At 38.1% G+C, this 20,880-nt stretch overlaps 1 protein-coding gene across 1 annotated transcript in view; it reads right to left on the minus strand.

Annotated features, from left to right (window-relative positions):
- Window positions 1–10,464: 10,464 nt before the first annotated feature.
- Window positions 10,465–20,880, minus strand: part of HOOK1 (hook microtubule tethering protein 1) — a 61,598-nt gene continuing 51,182 nt past the window's right edge. Inside the window, exons 18-22 of the mRNA XM_040627224.1 lie at window positions 20,659–20,741; window positions 19,951–20,051; window positions 17,049–17,150; window positions 14,601–14,669; window positions 10,465–12,822 (exon numbers count right to left, since the gene is read on the minus strand). Of these exons, the coding sequence (XP_040483158.1) occupies window positions 12,652–12,822; window positions 14,601–14,669; window positions 17,049–17,150; window positions 19,951–20,051; window positions 20,659–20,741 (526 nt within the window). The 3' untranslated portion in view covers window positions 10,465–12,651. The remainder of the gene's footprint in view (window positions 12,823–14,600; window positions 14,670–17,048; window positions 17,151–19,950; window positions 20,052–20,658; window positions 20,742–20,880) is intronic.

The raw sequence follows: 20,880 nt of genomic DNA on the forward strand, positions 1-20,880 counted from the left end.
GAGAAACCCATGGCCCAGTCATTGCTGCTGCATCCCTAGCTGACAGCTGGCCGAGCACCAGAGTTGTGCTATGAGCATCTGAGATGAGCTGGACCCAAGCATATCCAGCAGCTGAATGCAAATGCATGAGTGATCCCAGCGGAGACAGGAACTGCCCAACTGAACCCAGCCTAAACTGCCAACCTTAGATCTATGAGTTAAATGGTTATTGTTTTAAGTCACTATGTTTTCAGATGCATTCTTAGTTAATTACATTCCTCGAGGTCAGGAAGAGTATCTGTCGTATTCAAGAACAGTGCCTGGAATATGACAGGGCTCAAAAAAAAAATAGTGAATTAATAAATAAAGTAAGGTAGAGTAATTATGGGCTGGTGCTAGACTGGACCTATCACTCCCAGTCAGACCTCTGCCATTACCCTTTTGTCCTTGTCACCTCATTCCAATGACCTATTTCTCAGTCCTCATGCCAACTTCTGTTGTAATCCTTCAGGAACACAGTAGAGGAGTGCAAGCCTGTTCTTCCCTGTCTCTGTTCCATTTCCCAGGTAGCTTTCTGGAATGGGGCCACCTATTCCTCTTCCCCATGCTTATTTCTCAAGTATAGGCTAATGTCCCTGGATGGGTATTTTGTACTATCTGGGTCACACTGTGTTTTTGTGCATTCATCATAGCTAAGAACTTTTCCCTCTGCTTTTGAAGCAGATAAGAAATTAAGCAAGAATAAAGGGTCAAATGCAAAGGGCCACCTTCAGGGGCCGGCGTGGGATCACTGATGATGCCTGTTGCAACAGTCAGGGTCAGAACAGAGGCCTCTCTTAGTCCAAATATATCAAAGGTCCAAAGATATCACAGGGCTCTGATGTACATAAAACAACATTAAAAGCTTCAAGGTGGTGGAGGAGTATAGCACAGACAGTCAGATGACCTGGGGGCCAGGCCTGAATTCAGTGCCAGGTTTTACCATTTATTAACTTTTGCCTGTGAATTCAACAGGCTACTTTACTTTCCTGAACTCACATCCTAATCCACAAAATAGAATTAATTAACACCTACTCTGGTAAATTACGAAACTGATCAAAAGAGCCACCATCCCTCCCTGGGTTGCCTTTCCTTGTGGTACTCCTCCCCGTGGGACAGTTTTGTATAATCGCCGTGATACATCCAAGAACGGCCACGTCAATTGCTCCATAAAATGAGCGGAAGTTCCACGAGTTCAACGTGTCTCTTTTTTCTCTGCCGTGAGACCAGCAATGTCCCAGATAAAGGTCTGTCAGCCTACATCCGGTGACAAAGAAATAAAGCAGGGTCACAGCTGACTCAAGACGGACATGCAATCAGACAAACCTATTTTGCTGTGAGCCACTAGAATTTTGGGATTGTTGGTTACGCAGCATAAGTTATCCTAAACTGTCCGATACATCAGCATTTTAATTGAGAGGCCCATATATATTTATGTTTGTAGTTACTGTGAACACCAAATATGCCTGTGTGTCTCTCTCTATACGTATATATACATATAGTATACATACTACATATAAAATGTTATTTTAATACATATTAAACATATAAATTTATATTATATATTATATATATAATTATATGTTATATGTTATATTAAACAAAGCCACAGGGTGCTTGGCATATAATAGATTAAATTGTAGTTGTAATGCTGTTATAGTTATTTCAGACAAAAACTTCAGTTATTTCTATACCTTTCTTCCTAGACAATTTGACATTTTCCTTGCTGGGTTCACAGAACAATATTTCTCCCTATCGACTACAGGATTATCATAAATCCTCTGATGGACTGCTGCATGGTGAAACCCCAGGGTGCCATCATTGGGAGTCTAGGGGAATGGCGCCCTCTGCGTTTGGACTGTGCACGGCCGTATGTGTGGGCCTCCTCGGCTGGGTGTATGATAATGTTTGTGATCTGAAACCTGCTCACCTCATCAATCACTTCTTTTAGTATTTCTGCCAAACAAGTGAACTCCAATCAATTCTCTAGACAGACTAGGTCCTTTGTCATCTTCATGTTTCTATATAAGCTATTTTATTCTGTAAGAAGTATCTCATGACACTTGGCAGACCCAGCCTAAATGTCAACTCTTCAAAGACATTTTTCTTGACACTCAGCCAGTTGGTTGCTCCCTCCTCCATTCTCTGAGGATTTTATTCAAAAGCTTTCATTTCCTTTATCCATGTCATCTCCCAGTTACACTGAGTTTTTTGGGGGCAGTTGTGCCTTGCTCACACAGGCTCAGTCCCTGACAGTTTTGGTGCATAGCAGATGCTCAGTAAATGTTGGCTGGACCTGTAGGAAGGGCGAGAGCAGCCAAGTGACTAAGGCAGAGCAGGAGCACTAAAGGTGCAGGGTGTCAGACATTTCCTGCTGCTACGTAGCAAGTCTCTGAGCTCTATGTGCCTTCACTTCACATTCAAAGACTGTATGCTAAGATCCATTCTAGTTCCAGAAATCTGACCTGCGGAGAGATCTTCTGAAATCAAAGTAAGGACCTTCAAAAAGCCACTCCTCCATAAAAGCAGCTAGAAAACTAACAAAAGTTGTCAAAATCCACGTTCCCAGAACTCTGAGTAGTAACCAAAGTCTTTCAACAATCTGAGCATTTGTTTAAGGTGGCAAAAAATTAAAATAAAAGAGCTGGATCTCAGTAACAACAACAGGCACGGTGGCATTTTAACTTACCCTATTCCCATTCTCTTCTCCCCGGCTATGCAGTCCCCTTAAAAAACAGCAGCCTCACAACCATGGAGCTGAGAAAACCTAGCGCCAAGTAACCGCTGGAGGGAGGAGGATGGGTTTGGAGCACCCCAAAGGCCCGTGACCAGACAGCTGTCACTATTTCACCTGTCTGGCAGTTCCCCGAAAAGCCCCATTCTCGGGGCTTGTCTTTATTTACCTGATGCAAAGTTGAGTCTGTGCGAACCACACTGTAAGGCATTTGTTGAAAAATCGGTAACAGTTGTGCAACACCGCGGTAACCAGGTGGTGATACCAGCTGGTGCTGACAAGGGGGTTAAAAGGGACAACTGGGGAAGGAGATGTCCACGGGAGCTGCAAACAGCTCTACCATACTTCTGGGAATCTAAAAGGCCGGGCACATGCAAGGACTGTGTGCGGGGCCAGGAAGGCCCGGAGAAGGCCCTAATCCCTCATTCTGGCTGACCTCGAGGCTCTGCATAGGAAGGAAATTAAAGCGAAGACAGAGTTGTAAACTACCTTGTGGCATGTCCAAGACGTAACCAAACATGAGCTGAACGCAGTACAACAGAGCGGGACATCCAGCCGCTTCGCATGACGGAGGACAGAAATTTTACAGAATTTATCCTAGAAAGTCACCAAACAAGAAGCAACAAAAACGGCAACAGTCACAATAACAGGCCTGGGTGGTTCCTGATTTCCAGAGTCTCCACATTATATCATTTAAAATGTCAGATTTTTAACAAACCAATTATGAACCATGTAAAGAAACAGCAAACTATGGCCGACACACAGGATACAGAGCAAACAACAGAAACTCCCCGAGGACACCCAGACATTGGATTCACGAAACGAATCACTGAGGATAAGCTATTTTTAACAACTTTAAAATATTAATAAATTCTAATTATCTCAATTTAAAAGGCTTTAATAGGAGACAATTTTGCATATATGTATAGTGTATAACTTGTTTTTCTATGTAAGTACGCATTGTGAAAAAAATCGTTACGCTCAAGCTACATAACTTATCCATCATCTCTATAGTTCACTTTGTGTGTGGGGGAGGGCAGGCAGGGGGCTTAAGATCTATCCTCTTAGAAATTTCAAGTATGAAATGCAGTATTGTTAACTGTCACCACCATATGTACATTAGATCTCCAGAACTTATTCACCCCACATAACTGAACCTTTGTACCCTTTAATGATTACCACCCCATTTCCCCCACCCTCCAGCCCCTGGGCAACCATGGTTTTACATCCTGTTTTTATGAGTTTGGCGTTTCAGATTTCACAATTAAGTGATATCATGCAGTATTTGTCTTTCACTGTCTTCTTTCACTGAGTGTGATGTCCTCCAGGCTTACCCTGGTTGCAAATGGCAGTGTTTCCTTCCTTCTTTTTTTAAAGGTTGAAAAATACTCCTGATTTCTTCTGGTTGCCATAGGAAAGAACTGTCTTCCATTTCTATTACCCCTTTACTTTCTAGCCTACTTTATTCTTTCTTATGGATAGCACAAAGTCCTGGGTTTTTTAATCCATTCAGCTGTTCTATATCTTTTGATTGAAAAGTTTAATCAATTTTCATTTAAAATAACTATTGATACAGAAGAATTTATTATTATCCTATTGTTACATGATTTATTTTGTAGTTCTTTTCTTCTTCTTCTCTCCTGCTGTTTTCCTTTGTGTATTTTTTTTTTCTATTGATGGGCTTTAATTTTTTCCTCATATTCTTTTATGTAACTTCTGTAAGTATTTTTCTATGGGGCTTACATAAATTATCATAACAGTCAATTCCAAGTGGGTAACTTCACTTATAAACAAATCTCTACACTTTTACCTCTCTTCTCCCCCAACATTATATGTTAATGATGTCACAATTTACATCCATTTATACTGTGTATCCATTAACATCATTTATAGTTATTGTTAATACTTTTGTCATTTACCCACCACTGTAAAGTAATATAACATTATATTTACCTTGGCCAATGATTTTCATACTTCCCTATGCTCTTGTGTTGCTATTTAGCATTCTTTCATTTCAACTTGAAGAACTCCCTTTAGTATTTCTTTTCAGGCAGGTTAGTGGTGATGAATTCCTCCAGCTTTTGTTTATCTAACAATCTTCACCTCCCCTTTATTTTTGAAGGACAGGTTTGTCAGGATAAGCATTCCTGGCTGGCGGGATTTTTTTTTTTTTCTTTCAGCTTTCTGAATATATCATCCCACTCCCTTCTGCACTGCAAGATTTCTTCTGAAAAATCTGCCCATAATCTTAAGGGACTTCCCTAGTGTGTAACATGTCATTTTTCTCTTGCTGTTTAAAAATCCTGTCTTTAACTTTTGACAATTTGATTATAATGTGTCTTGATGTGAATCTGTTTCATCTTATTTGGTATCATTTGGGTCTTGTGGGTCTAGATTTCCATACTTCCAGGTTTGGAAAGTTTTCAGGTATTCTTTCTTTGAATAAGCTTTCTGCCCATTTCTCTTTCTTCCTTCTGGGACTCCCATAATGAGTATCCTCTAAGTCTCATAAGCTATCTTCACTTTTCCATCCTTTTGTCCTTTTGCCCATTTTACCAAATGATTTCCAATGACCTTCTAGTTTGTTGATACTTTCTTCTGCTTAGTCTAGTCTGTCACTAAAGCTTATTTTTGAATTTTTCATTTCATTTCATTTCATTTCATTTCATTTCATTTCATTTCATTTCATTCAGTTACATAGAGTTCTTCAACTCTGTGATTTCTGTTTGGTATTTTTTAATATTTTCTTTTTGCTGACATTCTTACTTAGCTCATGCGTTGTTCTCCTGACTTCGGTGAACATCTTTATGATCATTATTTTTATGTCCCTGTTAGGTAAATTAGAAATCTCCATTCATTAGGGTCAGTTTCTGGAGATTTACCTTGTTCTTTTATCCAGAACAGACTTTCCTCTTTCTTCATTTTCGTTGACACTCTATGTTGGTTTTTGCACATTAGATAAAACACCCCCCACCTCTCCCAGTCTTCACAGATTGGCCTCGTATAGGAGATGAGCCTCACAAATCAGCCTGGCTAGAGATTCTGAATGCCTCTTAAACCTTTGTGCCTATCCAAGCTTCCATCTTTGTTTTTAGTGGCCCCCAAGAGAATAGAGTATGCCAAGTCCTGTCAGTGCCTCAAGACAGGTGAGATAAAAGACAATTCCTCACGTAGCAGCTGGAAAAGTTTGGAGCACTAGGTGTGTGGTCCAATTCCTTCTCTCCTCAGGGGGAAGCTGGGAGCAGGAGTTTATCACTCACTTCCTCTACATTGAGCTGGGGAGAGTTGTGGCAAATTCCTGCTCCCTCATTTAGACCACACACACTTGCAAACGGTTGTTTTGTTCTTTGTTGCCCCCAGGGTCCTAGCAAGTGCTGGGTCATGCTAGGTCTCATACATAGCTGGGTTAGAAGCTAGTCCCTTGGGTAGCAGCTGAAAAGGCTGGGGGGAGGGAGGTTAGGTGTGAAGTTGAACTCCTTCTAGGGAAAGGCTGGGAACTTGGTTTTATTGCTGTTCATGCTGGATATAGTGCCCATACACCTGTTCAAAAATCCCAAAAGATTAGTCATTACCTGTGCAGTCAGCTCCCAGAAACAGGCAAGTTAGAAGCCGAACTATTAGGCAGCAATTGGAAAAGTCAGGGCAGCGGTATACAGTCTCCCTTCAGAGAGATGCTGGATTTTATTGCAGAGTGAGCTGAGACGAGGAGTCTAACAAGAGCCTGCTGGGTCATTCAAAACTGCCACTTTCCCTGTAGACCCAAAGGGACTAGTGAAGGCTGGGCCTTGTCAGTTCCTAGGGACAAGAAAGTTAGAAGTTAGACAGTCAGGCAGCAGCTGGAAAAGTCAGGGTAGTAGATGTATAGTTCAACTCCTTCCAGGGAGAAGCTGAAAGCTTGGTTTTTTCACTGGAATGAGCCACGGGGAGAAGCTACAGAAAGTGCTCACAAGCCTGCTCAAGCTCCCAGGGGACTGGTAATTGCCACCCCATCAGCATCTACAGCAGTCTAGTTAGTAGGCAAATCCTCAGGCAGCAGGGAAANAGTGCTAGATGTGCAGTCAAACCCCTCCAGGGAGCTTTATTGCCTGCCACTCAGCACTGAGCCAGGGGAAGAGCCCCAGGAAGTGTGTGTGCACCAATTTAAAACCATGTCCTTGTTTAAGTGGAGGGTATTATGCTAAGTGAAATAAGTCAACCAGAGAAAGACAATTATCATGGTTTCACTCATATGCAGAACATAAGAAAGTACAGAGGATCATAGGGGAAGGGAGGGAAAACTGAATGAAGAAATCAGAGAGGGAGATGCACCATGACAGGCTCTTGACTCTGGGAAACAAACTGAGGGTTGGGGGGGGGCAGGGTAACTGGGTGATGGGCATTAAGGAGGGCAGGTGATGTGATGAGTGCTGCATGTTATACGCAACTAATGAATCACTGAACACTATATCAAAAACTAATAATGTATTATATGTTGGTTAATTAAATTTAAATAAATACAAAATAAAAAAATAAAAATAAAACCACGTCCTTGTTCTTTGAGATCCTAGGAGATTAGCAAATACCAGGCCTCATCAGCTCCCAGAAATGGCTTAGTTAGAACCTAGTTCTTCAGATAGCAGCCATAAAAGTTGGGATGCTAGATGTATGGTCCAAACCTTCCACTCCCCAGGGAGAAGCTGGTTGTTGGGGGTCTCCTTCCAATTGCATAGCACATTGCCAGGGTCAGGGTTTATGGTGAGAGGGTGTTTCAGCTTTGCCTACCTGTTTCAATGTGGGTATTTCCTTAGTCACCTAGTATGCACAAGTCTCTCTCAACTGTTTTTCCGGATTTCTCTCAGAGGTATTGATCCATGTGTGGCAGTTTATTCATTGAGTCCATGGATGGAGGATTTCTTAATTTCTTGTCTATTCAGATGCTCCTTCAATGCACTTCCCTTATCTCTTCAGAGCATCTTGAGACTGGATTTCTAAAGAAAACATTCTCTGCATCATCGACAAGTCTAGTTCACCTAGTACATACGTACTGACTGTGTAGAAGATACTGTGCCAAGTGTTTTGGGGGAAACAGAGATGAACCAGATATGGCCAATGATCTCAAGAAACTTAGTATAGTGGGACAGACATTTGAGAAAAAAAGTAGTAGATCACATTAAGGTCACAAAGGCAGAGTTGGAAAATTTTAGAAAAATAGCTCTCATCTTGTTTGAGAAACCTTGGAAGGATTTATGGAAGAGGGAAATATTTGAGTTGAAGAGGCAAGACATCTAAAGCAGCTTTTACTACTTACTGATAGCCCAGGTGACGAGAGAGTGGAGTGCTTCACCGTCAAAACCATAACCAGCTTAAGAATCCAACTGCGCCTGTCTCTGAGCAGGTCGTTGTGTACAGGAAGATGTCTGAAAGTTTTACTTCACTACATTTCTGTGAAGTAAACCTAGGCATCTAGAACGGAGCTGTTCAATTCAATTTTCTGTGATGACTGAAATTTTCTTACTTGCACTGTTCAATACTGTAGCCACGAGGCATGTGTGGCTGTGAGGGAATAAAATTTCATTAAAATTTATGTTTTAATATCCATTGTGGCTAGCAGCCACCATATTGGTCAGTGCAAGTTAAGAAACTTTGGTTGCTCTTACTGAACTAATCACAAGATTATGTGATGACGTTGGGCCAGCATTTATCACTAAGTTCAGAAAGTTAGATTATAGAATCATGTTTTTTGGGGATCATGGGGATCAATCTCAAGTGAGGTGGGATTTCACTTCTTTCTCCATTTTTGCATATCTGGCACATGAACTTCATTCACGTGATAAAACAAGTATTTACTCAGCATCCCTTAACAGCAACAGAATTAAGCCTTTTTTCCAAAACACGTTCCAAGAACATGGAACACCTGCATTTCCTAAAAATTTCACAACTCATTTTAACAAACGTGCAGAGATTAGGAAATAAGTAGGATGCTGGCAAAAAAAAAAAAAATAGCTTTAAAAAAAAATTGCTTAAGAGAAATTTGGGCTGGAAGTGACAGCTGATATGACTCAATGGCAGTATCAGAGATCCAAGTGCCTTCCTTCTTGTTGTTCCACTGTCCCTGAGGGTTGCCCCTCACTACTATTCACATCTTTTCGGCCAGAACTAGGCCCCACCTAGTTACAATGGAGTCTGAGAAATAGTTACTCTTCCTGCGTCCACCCCCACATCATTGATGGCAAATGTAACAAACTAAAAATACGGCATTCTCACTAAAGGAAGAAGGGGAGAACAGATATGGAGAGATAAGTAGCAATCTCTGCCAAAGAAAACCCAGAAATATTCTGGACTTCATGATGATGCAAAATGTCTAGATTACAGTGATGAAACCAGAGACATAAAAGGGAACACCAGCAAATCACTTTTACACATCTTCTTATTCATCAAAAAATTCAAATGCAAAACAAAATTAGAAGAATTAAATTAATGCAATTATTTTTCTTTAACAAAATATTTGAAGTCCTTTATTTAAAGCAGCAAATAAACGTGCACTGGTACCCACTAAAAAATCCACTGTAACTGTCAGACACAGAAATCAAGAAGTTTATTTAAAACCTTTCACAACTATTATATTGTTATTGGACAATCATTTATTTAAAATAATATCCTAAATACTTACAAAAATAAATCAAGTATTGCTTCTATTTTTCAAGTGTCAAAGTCTTTGCCATAGAAAATAGAAAGAACCTTTTATAAACTAAACGTAACATTTAAGCTACATCAAGTTTAATAACTGCACACTATTTTCTTTACTGGTTGTGCTTTACGAATTTCCAAACTACTTCTTTGCAATGTACAGGTTCACAATAGGAATGTATGCATACAACCAAACATACACATTTTTACATAGGAATGTTTCTCATTAAGTATGCATACGGAGAACCCAACACAGTACTGTGGCCTGAGAGCCGCCCCAGAGAGCCAAATGCGCCAAAATACGGAAAGAGGTGTAGATGTAGAAGCATTATCTAACATTCCAATTAGCAATCCAGTTACCAAAGATGATGACGTTTTAATGAAGGATACTCAGTTTAATGTTTCTAGATAAGACATTAATTCTTAATCTATACTAAATCATCAGTTCAATAGCCTTATTCATTGAAAAAATAGAATGAACTTCAAATATTTCTCAATACATTAAGTGATCATATGTATACACATGTTCTATTTTAAAAAGAGGAATATTAACCTTAGAGCAAATGCCCAAAATTAAAGGATCATTTCCAAATTGGTCTGTAGTTTCATCTTCTATCACTGGGACATTCAATTCCTTATCAAACAGAGAAATGCTGGATTTCTGTTCCCTGGCATATGCACTCAAGCCTCACAACACAGACATGTATAAATCATGGTTCGTGATGAATATTTATAACGCTGCACCACCCACAGGGTGTCAATCTCACTACATTAACCAGATGTGGAAAAGAATCTCACTTCTGATCAGTTCCTGAATTTCCATATGGTTAATCACATTAATACAGAACTTTACATTACTCTTGTATAAATACTTCTATATCGAACGTCTCAAATTCTACTTATCAACTAGAAAAGTGATAAATCACAAAATCCGTTTTTTCTCTATTAAAAAAAAGAATCTAATCTAGCCTTCTGTCCTAATTCAGAAATTGCATGAATTATTTAGAAATTCCAAATATAATAATTGAAAATTTATGAGCAATTGTGAAAATATTAATTTATTGAAATTGATGTTTTACAATAAATTCCAATAAAAGGGAGATTGAAGAGCTTGTAAAATCTCAATTATAACCAAGTAGTAAACACCAAAGGAGATGTCTTACATTGACCAAAATATACCAAAATGCCATAATATTTGGAAAATTTTAATTAGCATGCTAAAATATTTTCAAAGGGCTATTTCATTTTACTAAAAGTTGCAGGCAAGCACAGTCTAAGAATATACAAAAATGCCAACCAACGATATCATTGCACCAATAAAAAAAACATCAAAATCTAAGAGGTAGTCAACAGAAGTAACCCTGATGCGACAACACATCCTGGTAGCTGTTCCCTAATCTTAAGAGACCTAACTGCGGTAGGAAATTCTTGCACTGTCAGTGATTAGAAAAAATTTACTGGTAGAGAATCTACAAACCAAGTACCTAAATGAATAATACTGTAAATAGAACAATATTCATATATGCAAAGAAAGGCTGAAAATAAAATCCAGACCAGGGTCTACAGCCTGCAGGCCAAATCTGTCCTACTGCCAGTTTTTGTATAAATTGCACTGAAACACAACACCACCCATTTTGCTTATATATGTTCCTTATGGTTGCTGCTCTCACGCCTATAGCAGAGTCCAGTACTTGGGACAGCTCATATGGCTCAGGAAGCCTACAATATTTACTAAAATATTTACCGTCTGTCTCTTTACAAAAAAGTTTGCTGACCCCTGGTCCAGACATCTGCTGATAGGTAAGCAGTTGTTGAACGACTGGAAAGATCAACAATGAACGTCACAACCTAAGGTATTCAACTCTACGGAATGCAAACTGCTCGTTATGTCACAATTCAATTCCGTTTTGTATCTGAAATAGTTCTAACATTTTTCTCCTTTTTATTTTTGCTGTCAAACATCAAAGAGTATTTCCAAGTTACTATAAAAAGGTTTAGTACAGCACTGGCCAACAGAACTTTTTGCAATGAAGGATATTTTTCATATCTGCACTTTCTTAATACTGTAGCCACCAGCCACACATGGCTGTTGAGCATCTGGAAATGTGGCTGATGTGACCAAGGAACTGAACTTTTCATCTTAATTAATTTTATTGAAATTGCCACACGTGGCTTGTGGCTACAATACTGGACAGCACAGATTTAACTCAACTAAAGTTCTAAAGCGTGACTCTTAAAAACGGCTCCCAAAATTAGAAAACAACACCACTGAAAAGAAGAGCTGTGGACAGAAGTGGACTGACTACCATGAACTTAGTCCCGGAGAGATTCCTTAATTCGTAAACAAAAATCAAACGGATTCTAGACTGTTTCCTCACTGCACCATCTCCTTGCAATGCACGGAAAAAACTATTCTAGCATATTTTTCCACAACAGCCCTGATAATTTTATGCTTAAAAGCAGTAATTATAATCATCATATTAAAACAGGTGTGGACGTTTCACACAAATGATACTTTTTGCCTTGCTTTCCACTAGAAAAATCACCTTTTATAAAAGTCCGTTCACTCCATACCGTCAGCATGTCAACCACGCTGTACAGAAGCCTTGTTTAGAGCTGGTACAGAGAAGAACTACGAAGTCTCCTGAATCTGCAAAATCTCCAACTAGTCACTTTTACTATGGCAGAAGAGATTGCAGAAGTCCAATCTTCCAAATGTTATATCTTCCATTACGTGATAAAATAGACCCATCTGATGACAGATTTGAGGATAGAGGTAAAACCTTATATATATATATCAAGTCAAAAAATATAACTCTTGTATAGTTCTCCACGTACCTACCTCAAGACTATTATTATGTGGACCAAAACAAATATGGATATATTTTTAAATTACTTATTACTGATTACACATTGTAAATTAACCAACTTACTGGTACAAGTGAAGACACTCAACTAAAATATACCAAGTCAACATGAGATTGTAACACTCTCAGAAGACAAACGTTTGAGGTGTGTGCCTAATTACATCTACCAATTACTCAAATGTGCTCCCTTAGAGAAACAGCTAATTCTATATTTTGTTTCCAAAGTCAGCTGACAAAATTAATTTTATGCATACTGATTTTTAAATCGTTGATATCCGCCATCATAAATTTCTTTTTCAACCTGGCAGTTAACTGAAGGATACAAAATATTTTAAGGGCACTTCTGTTTATGTTTTCTTTTGTAGTTTAATCAGGTGTTGTAGCAGGAACTTTAACAGAGAGATTTCTTCTGGTGTTGGTGATGTGCCGCTGCTGTGCTAGGAAAGACCGCGCGGGAGTACACGCACCAGTGTCTTTGCAAGCACCACCGCCGCTCACAAGTCTAGATTCCATCCCCAGTTTCTGGAATGCTAGACTCTGAACAAAAATAAGCAAACAAATAATAAGACTATTTAGAGTTTGTAAAATGCTTTTCACATATATTAAGTCATTTAATCCCCCAAATTCTACAAAGCTGTCGTTTTCCTCATTTTATAGAGAAAGTAAAGGGTTCGGAAGCTAATTAATCTGTACATCATCGTGTTAGCAAGGAAGAGGAAACAAAAGCATAAAATCCAGTTTCTCTCTTTTAACCTACTGAATTTGAAATCATTAAAAACAGTAGCTTAAGATAATATTCTAAAGTTAAGCTTAACTATAACAATAAAAAAAAGGTTCCAAAGTAAATCTTTGTGTTTGGGCCTTCACTCTACCCACTATAAGCACCACAGAAAAACTTAGATCAATGGTTCTCAAACGTGGTCCCCAGGTTATCATTCGCACCACTGGGAATTTGTTAAAAATGCAAGTTCAACTTGTAGATTCTTCCGAGACCTACTAAATCAGAAGTTCTGCAGATGAGTCCAATGACTTGTGTTTTAACCTATATTCTGATGCATGCCAAAATTTGAGAACCATCATAATTTAAATTCACTATCGTCTATCTACATAAAAATACATAACAAATTACTGCAATTGTGGATGTTGGGTTTCTTGGTACGAGAAATCATTACTTTTTCTCACTAGACCACATAACAGAATTCTACTAAGCTTAGAACCATGAGTAACTAGTGTAATACACAGAATACAGTAAATGCTCAAAAGACATGCGTAGAAAATGAATAAAGAATGTGTTATTTGGCTCTAATATCTTTAATAACTTATGTATCAAGAGGCTACAGAGGAACAAAGAAAATAATACACAGTTCCCGTTCTTAACTAGGTCCTGGTCATGACTGACTCATGAGGGAAGGTTCCGGGGAACATTTCACATATAATTTCCTTCGAGGCCTTGCTAAATTAAGCCAGATTTTACCAAATAGAGAAGAGAAGGAAAGAGCACAGACAAAAAGTACAGGGCATAAAAGAGCAGGCATATTTGAAGAAGGACAACCAGTTCTATGTGGTAAAGCACAGGGTTCACACATGGACAGAGTCCATAAACCGATATTCTCTCATATAAACAAGCAGCAGCTAAAGTAGACAATGGCTGAGTTACTCTCTCTGTGGATTAAAATAACCCAAAAGAACCAAAGACACCATGAAATGCTTGAAAACATCTTGCCGATAGTAAGGATGACAAAATAAAATACACTTCAAATAATTTCACACTACTCTCTCCTTGTTAAGACAGACAGTTACTGAAGAGTATTCCTGATAAAAAAAAAACAACAACACAGTGACAGACACACTTAAGAGGCTTTACGGGATGTTAAAATAGATGGTGAGTACTAGAAGCACTTAATTTTGCATTGCACAGATATTCCTACTTCTACAGAAACCCATTATAAAGCACAAATTAAATATTTTCACTCAAATAAGATAATTTTTGAAATATTTATGAACTGCTGCAGGTGTGCTTCGTGTGTATCAACTAAAGGCTGAGGAGTCACAAAATCAATTTAGTGATTCTGAGAAGGTCAAAATCAACCAAAAACATTAAACTGAAATATACAATTCTAAGTATGATCAACGTTAAAAAAGAGAGAGAGAGAGAGAATCTATGACAGGAGATAGCTGAGTACAACTTCTATTCAGTTATGTAGGTAAACATGTACAGGTACTGATTTGTGGTATAAAATATATTTCCTCCTATGGTTCATGGTCAAAATGTTTGATAAACACAACAGCCAATCGCTGGCTGAACGTCAACTCACCTTATTGTACCAGGCAGAAACAATGAGTTTTTCTTCATAATCACGGAATTTTGCTACTTTACATTCACTCTGGAAAAAGATACAAGGACTATCAAGATCCCATAGATAAACCCAAACTACCAAAAATGGAATCACGTTTTCACTGTGCTCATTTAGAGAATTTTAAAAAAATGTACTGTGCGGTATAAAGCAGTCAGAATCGGAACAGAATCAGGAGAATGCACGCACGGTGCCTTTAAGAAAGAATAAGACCATGACTAGTAGATATTTTATTTCAGAAGTGTTACTGGGAGAACAGATGTTCAACACCAACAACAAACAAGAAACCAGTGATTCTCAAGCTACTGTCCCCTACGTCCAGAGAAGAAAGAAACCGGCTTAGAGGACAAAACAGAGCTAAACCTACGGAGTCAAACCAAGGAGAAAGAGGATATAGTAGAACATATCCCAGAAAACCCTTTAAAATCTCTATAAAGCTTAACACAAATTTTTATCTATTAATTCCTGGTGATGTGTATACTAGATGGCCTGTGGCCATATTTGCACGCTACCCTAGATATCCATTTCTTAATTCCTCAAATATAGCAAATTTTGTAATTTCATTGAGCTCCAGATACAGCTGATTCATATAAAAAGTTACAAACTAAACCATTTGAATGTTCCCACAGCCAGATGCTCACGATACAAAAAGCATACAAGAAATGAGGGAGGCAAGAGGGCCTTTATCTGGCTCACATCCACTCCAGACAAAGACTCCCCAAGAGGGATGGCAGATAAAATACCCACTGCTATTTACATTACTTTTCATTTACCTTACATTTGTGCTTCTTACAGTATATGCACAGAAAAATACGTGTCAACTAAAGGCCCATCTGCTGTGATGTAACTCAGGTTTCTCCTCAAAGCCCTACGGTCCAAGGTGTCCTTCTGTCATTCTACTTGGCAGGGAGCCGCATTTCAAGCATCAGTAATGATGCACATTCTCATTGGGTTCCACTGGGAAGTGAGTAATCAGTACGACTTAGAGGTCAGGGATTTTTCAGTCCTAGTCTCATTATTTGACCAATGAGGAGACCGAGGACCAGAGAGGAGAGGTGATGACTTTAAGAGAATTTACCAATAAAGCAGTCACCCTGGCCTCCGATTTCTGTGACATTTAACGCTGGGAGCACAGAGATATCAGATACAGCCTCTGCCCTCAAAACACTCTGACACACACCAAAAAGAAGAACAACGCTACGGTAGGGCGAAATCCTGAGTTCAAAATACATGGAAATGGTTGCGGAGAGATAACCAACTCTGCCTAAGGAATGCACGAAAGCTGGATGGAGGAAGAGACATGTAAGTTGGACCCTGTAGAATGAACAGTGTTTCTTCAGAGAGATACCTCTATTCAGTGCTTTTTACAGCCCCTGACATGGCCTGGACAAGCACTTAGGCAGTGCACATAAGGCTGGTGTGCGCTCTGAATGTCCAGTCTTTAGACAAAATGTTGCCACTGCAGTCCATATCTACCGGCTCAGAAATAACATGAAGAAAACGGTAAGTGAATATAACTTGTTTCTCTGAAATACAACATTCCTAATTGATTTAAAAAGAACCCTACTATCAATTATGAAAATTTCAAGGCTATAGTCTATAGAACTCATCATGCCTCTGCAATTGCACATACATTATTATAAGGAAGTACATACGGACCTGAAGAATAGTATCACATCTCAACGTAGTATTAAAAATAGTTTTGTAAAACACTTTGCAAAGGAAACTACAACATGCCCAATTATAAAATCTATAAACACACAATTCCAGACTAACATACTTAACCCAGATAGTAGAAATGATATCATCATTAGCACAGAAATAACTTCTAAAATTTAAAGACTCAGCTAATTAATGAGAAGATGTCATCCCTAACATAGCTGTGCATGATTAATAACCAAGACTGCCACTTTAGTGCAAGGGCTTACTGGATTCTGTGAGCACTTTCTTCCCCCAGGAATTGCAACTAAGGAGTTTACTTAGGTTCAAGTGAGGAATAGGGAGAAGAAAAGAGAAAGAAAATCTGGTTAACTGAGTACGGTACCTTTTTTAAAAGGTGAGATTCGTTTCTTCTTTCTTTCGTTTATATTTCCTGAATGAACTCTAATCCACATAATTTTAAAAGGAGCTAATACTGTATCAGAACTCTGTTAGACACTGAGGGCCACCCACATGACTGGCTGTTGTGGGGAAGAGAGAACACAGTACAGTACATACGCTCTCAGAGACCGATCGCGCGGGCTAGGAAGACTGTAATGAACCCAGAGCACGAAAACGTGACGCCTCTAACTTCTGACCCCAACCAACCTCTTGTGAGACTTGATCATTTACGGCAGGTATATGACAGCAATTAATAACCAGGGTCACACAGAGTAATTAAAAGGAGATGTGTGAATACGAAAATTTTACCTCTAGAATCTCAATTCTTCTCTCCTTCTCTGCCAACTGCTTTCTAAGGAGCATTATTTCAGCTGATGCTGGATTTAATTTGGGATCTAAAGTTTTTATTACCTGTTTAAGAAAAAAAAAATTTTACATTTACTTTATCTTATCAAGTACTGAAATATAAGAACATCGTCCCTAGTATCTCTGTAAATAAAGTGGAAAATTCTCCAGAAAGTAAAATTATCCAGGTAATAACTATGGCTTATTGAGCAATTAAATTTGACTAACAAAAACCGCATTCTATAAAGGGACTATGGTAACAAAGTTCAGTACAAAAATGGAAAGATCCCTCTCCCAAAATAAAATTTCCCTTCTCTAGAATGGCTTGGTACTCAGACATAATTTAGTCTTATTAAGCTTTGGGAACTAAGGTCTTAAAATAACACTTTCCATATTTATATGACTTGAGTTTGTTTTAATTAAAATGAATTTGATAATTATATGGGAACTTACTGATTGTACAAAGTAAGCAACAAAAAAATTCATAGCAACAATTTTTTTTTACTACCATTATCTAGTTAAATGTAATTCAGTATAAAAGATCACTTTAATAGAAATTGGTGATTTTGTCTGCAAACCAGAGAGTGGCTCAATCACATTTACGGGAATTATGAAAAGTTAGGTAAAAGATACTCAGTCAGAATGCTGTTTGGAGACTCAACCAGACAATGCAGCCAGCCGTATAACAAGAAATTAACTCAGAAATATCAGGTGTAAATCAGGAGCAAAAACAAATTTCCAATAATAAGGTCATCTGTATGATACAATCACAAATCTACTAACAAAGATTTAAAATGATCTGAAGAGTTAGGAAGATCTCACCTCTATTTATAGAGGTAGAGGAAAAAGACTAAAAGGTAATATGCTAAACATTCCTGAGGTTCGTTCAAAACAATTTGGTGAGCGCCAAACGTGGCAGGCTCCGACAGGGGCCCGTGGGGATACAGGACACGCGGTACCTGCCCTCATGGAGTTCACCTTATAAAAGCAGAGTTTAAATCACAATTTAATTACAAAGACATATCATAATTTGTTACCTCTAAGTGATAAAAAGTATGACTGTGACTTTTCTATATTTTCTAAATTTTCTATCATGGGCATTATGTTACTATAATTAATTTCCCTCCAAATAACATAAAGGTAAAAAAAATGAAATCATATTTATTATACAAGCAATTGTTTTTTTAAATGATAGTGCTTGATGAGGACAAGAATATGGTATTCATTGTCAGTGCTTTGTCTATTTAGCTGCAATCCTTTTAGAATATCATTTAGGAGTACGTATCAAGCATCTTATTAAAATTCTCTTACCCTTTGACCTAGAACTTCCATTTGACCCATTAACCTAGGAACAAGGCTAAGATAATAAACAAAATAAGGGGCAAGCTTTCTGTTTAAATATGTTGCCTATAGTCTTATTTCTAGAAGCAAGAAGGAAAAAGAAATGGAAATGAACTATTTCCAACACCAGAATGATGATAACTAAGTCAATTATGATATACCCCACTCAACTGAATATCATACAGCTGTTCTTTTATTTTGCAAAGTCTGCTCCATAAGTGTCTGTCCTGTTTACTGCTGTATTCCCAGTGCCTAGTATAATAGGTGCTCAATAATTATTAAATTACATTTACATAACATGAGGAAACTATTATTTTAACTTTTAAAATGTGTTTTAACTTTTAAAATCACATGTGCTATGATCATACAAATTGTGTGTTTGTGTGTGTGTGTGGTCTGTATTATGGTCAGCAATCGCGGAGACAATATACATTGAAAAAAATGCTCTGTTAAGAAAATACACCAAAAAGTTAATCGCAGTTATCCCTGAGAACCTTCCTATGTTTTACATTTTCTACTAAAAGCATTTACACTTTTGTAGTTGAGAGAAGCTGGCCTGTGGCAGACTGACTGCATATGTTTACCAGGGCTCTCTAGACGGTGGGTGGAGCTGTGTGCCTGAGTTATGCCCACTGAAATGAGGGTGAAAGGGGTTCACGGCTCCTAGGCCTGCCCCATCACGAGTCTCCTCCAGTACAGTCTAGGCTGGCCTCCCTCGTCTACCAGCTGACTAGCTCGAGTGAGCCTGGGAATGCCACGCTCAAGAAGGCAAAGCCTTGTCTGCTGGGGGCTCTGGCAGGTTGCACGGAGCAGAGCCCTTCCCCCACTGAAAGATGGTCTTCCTGTGATCAAGAAGTAACTTCTACCTATTAAGCCCTGAGATCTTGAGATTTATCTGTTGCTGCAGGTACTACTTACAACTTAATAAATATAAAACGTAAACATAAAGAGAACAGACATATTAGCAGCATTTTAAAGCTTCATCATATAATCCTCTTTTATTCAATAACTAGAAATAAGAATATTAACATTCTCTAAGAGAGAATACTTATAATTAATTAGGAAAATATACAGCATTCATGGAAATTAAAGATTTTATGAGAATAGTACATACAGATATTTAAGTTTGAAATAAGAAAAAAGAAAAATTAGTCTGGTAAACATCAGAATAGTGCTTACTTGTCTAATCTAGACTGAATGCTAAAACAATTTTAAACAAGTCTGAAGAGCTCAATTTTCACAAAAGGCAAATGTTCACTTTAAGAGCTAAAGGTTCCACACTTCCTAACAGTCATCTCCCCTAATGGGGTCACTTCAGTCTCCGCTGAAACTGTCCCAAGAAAGCCCTGTGTTTATTTTACCTGATGCTGATGAGTGAGAGGGAGAGAGCATGAGAACTGACCCGCAAGGCAGGGGAGAGGGAGAAAAGTGATGTGACACGGAGAGGAGGAACAGTCCCCTGGTGGGACTGGCCTAATCACAACCTGAGTCAGAAGACCTGGGCTTCGAAAGATCAATCACTCACATTTCTTGCTTTCTCCAAGTACATTTTATATCTCTCCTCCATCGCTTTCATATCTTCATCTTTCTTCTGAAGAGCAGCTTCAAGTTCATTGATCTTTTGTGCTGTTATTGAAAAGGAAATGAAACATGACCAATTTAAAATACTCCACACAAAAATTGTATTTGTCATATTTTTTTCTAAAGACTGATAAGAGAACTTAAAAGAGAAATGTTTATTTCTTCTTTGTAATAAATTCTTATTTAAAACTTTTGAACTACAACCAATATGATCATTTCATATTATTTTTTCTTAAAAAATATCTATAATTTGCTTTATCCAGCTTTTTTTCTCCTTTCTCTCAAATGTTTCAATGAGAAAATACACTTTACAATGTAATCACAACCATCATAAGAATATAAAGCATTCCTTCTACACAATGTTTAAAGCTTACTTTGATTATACATTATTTTATTTACATTTCCATAGTATTAACTCTATTTTACAATGTTTGATACTCCTATATATCAATCAGTTCATTTTATTAGATTTTTTTTTGCTTTAAGATTAGATAATTTATTAATTACTTAAATCACTAGAAAATTATCATGGTTCTTATTTGCAATGTATGTATTTATGGAGTGTCCAGAAACATACACAGTTCTTGCATCCTTCAACTAAAAAGGGCAAGTCCTTAGACGTAGTCTAATCCAGGTCTTTACAAATACCTACCATTCTGGTTTACATCTGGCTGAAGATCTTCAATGAGTTCTTGTTTCTTCTGTAATTCTTCCTGGACCTCAGTTAGTTTTTCCCTAAGTAGTGGAAAGAGCATGGAGTTTTGGAAGCAAACAGACCTAAGAAGGAACACTGATTTCTGCCACATAACATTTGTGGACTGAGGGCAAATCACTTCCTGATCCTGAATCTCCTCACCGGTGAAATAGGAGTCAT

The sequence above is a fragment of the Ursus maritimus genome, unplaced genomic scaffold, assembly GCF_017311325.1.
Source record: "Ursus maritimus isolate PB19 unplaced genomic scaffold, ASM1731132v1 scaffold_12, whole genome shotgun sequence".
In the NCBI taxonomy this organism is placed as follows: Eukaryota; Metazoa; Chordata; class Mammalia; order Carnivora; family Ursidae; genus Ursus; species Ursus maritimus.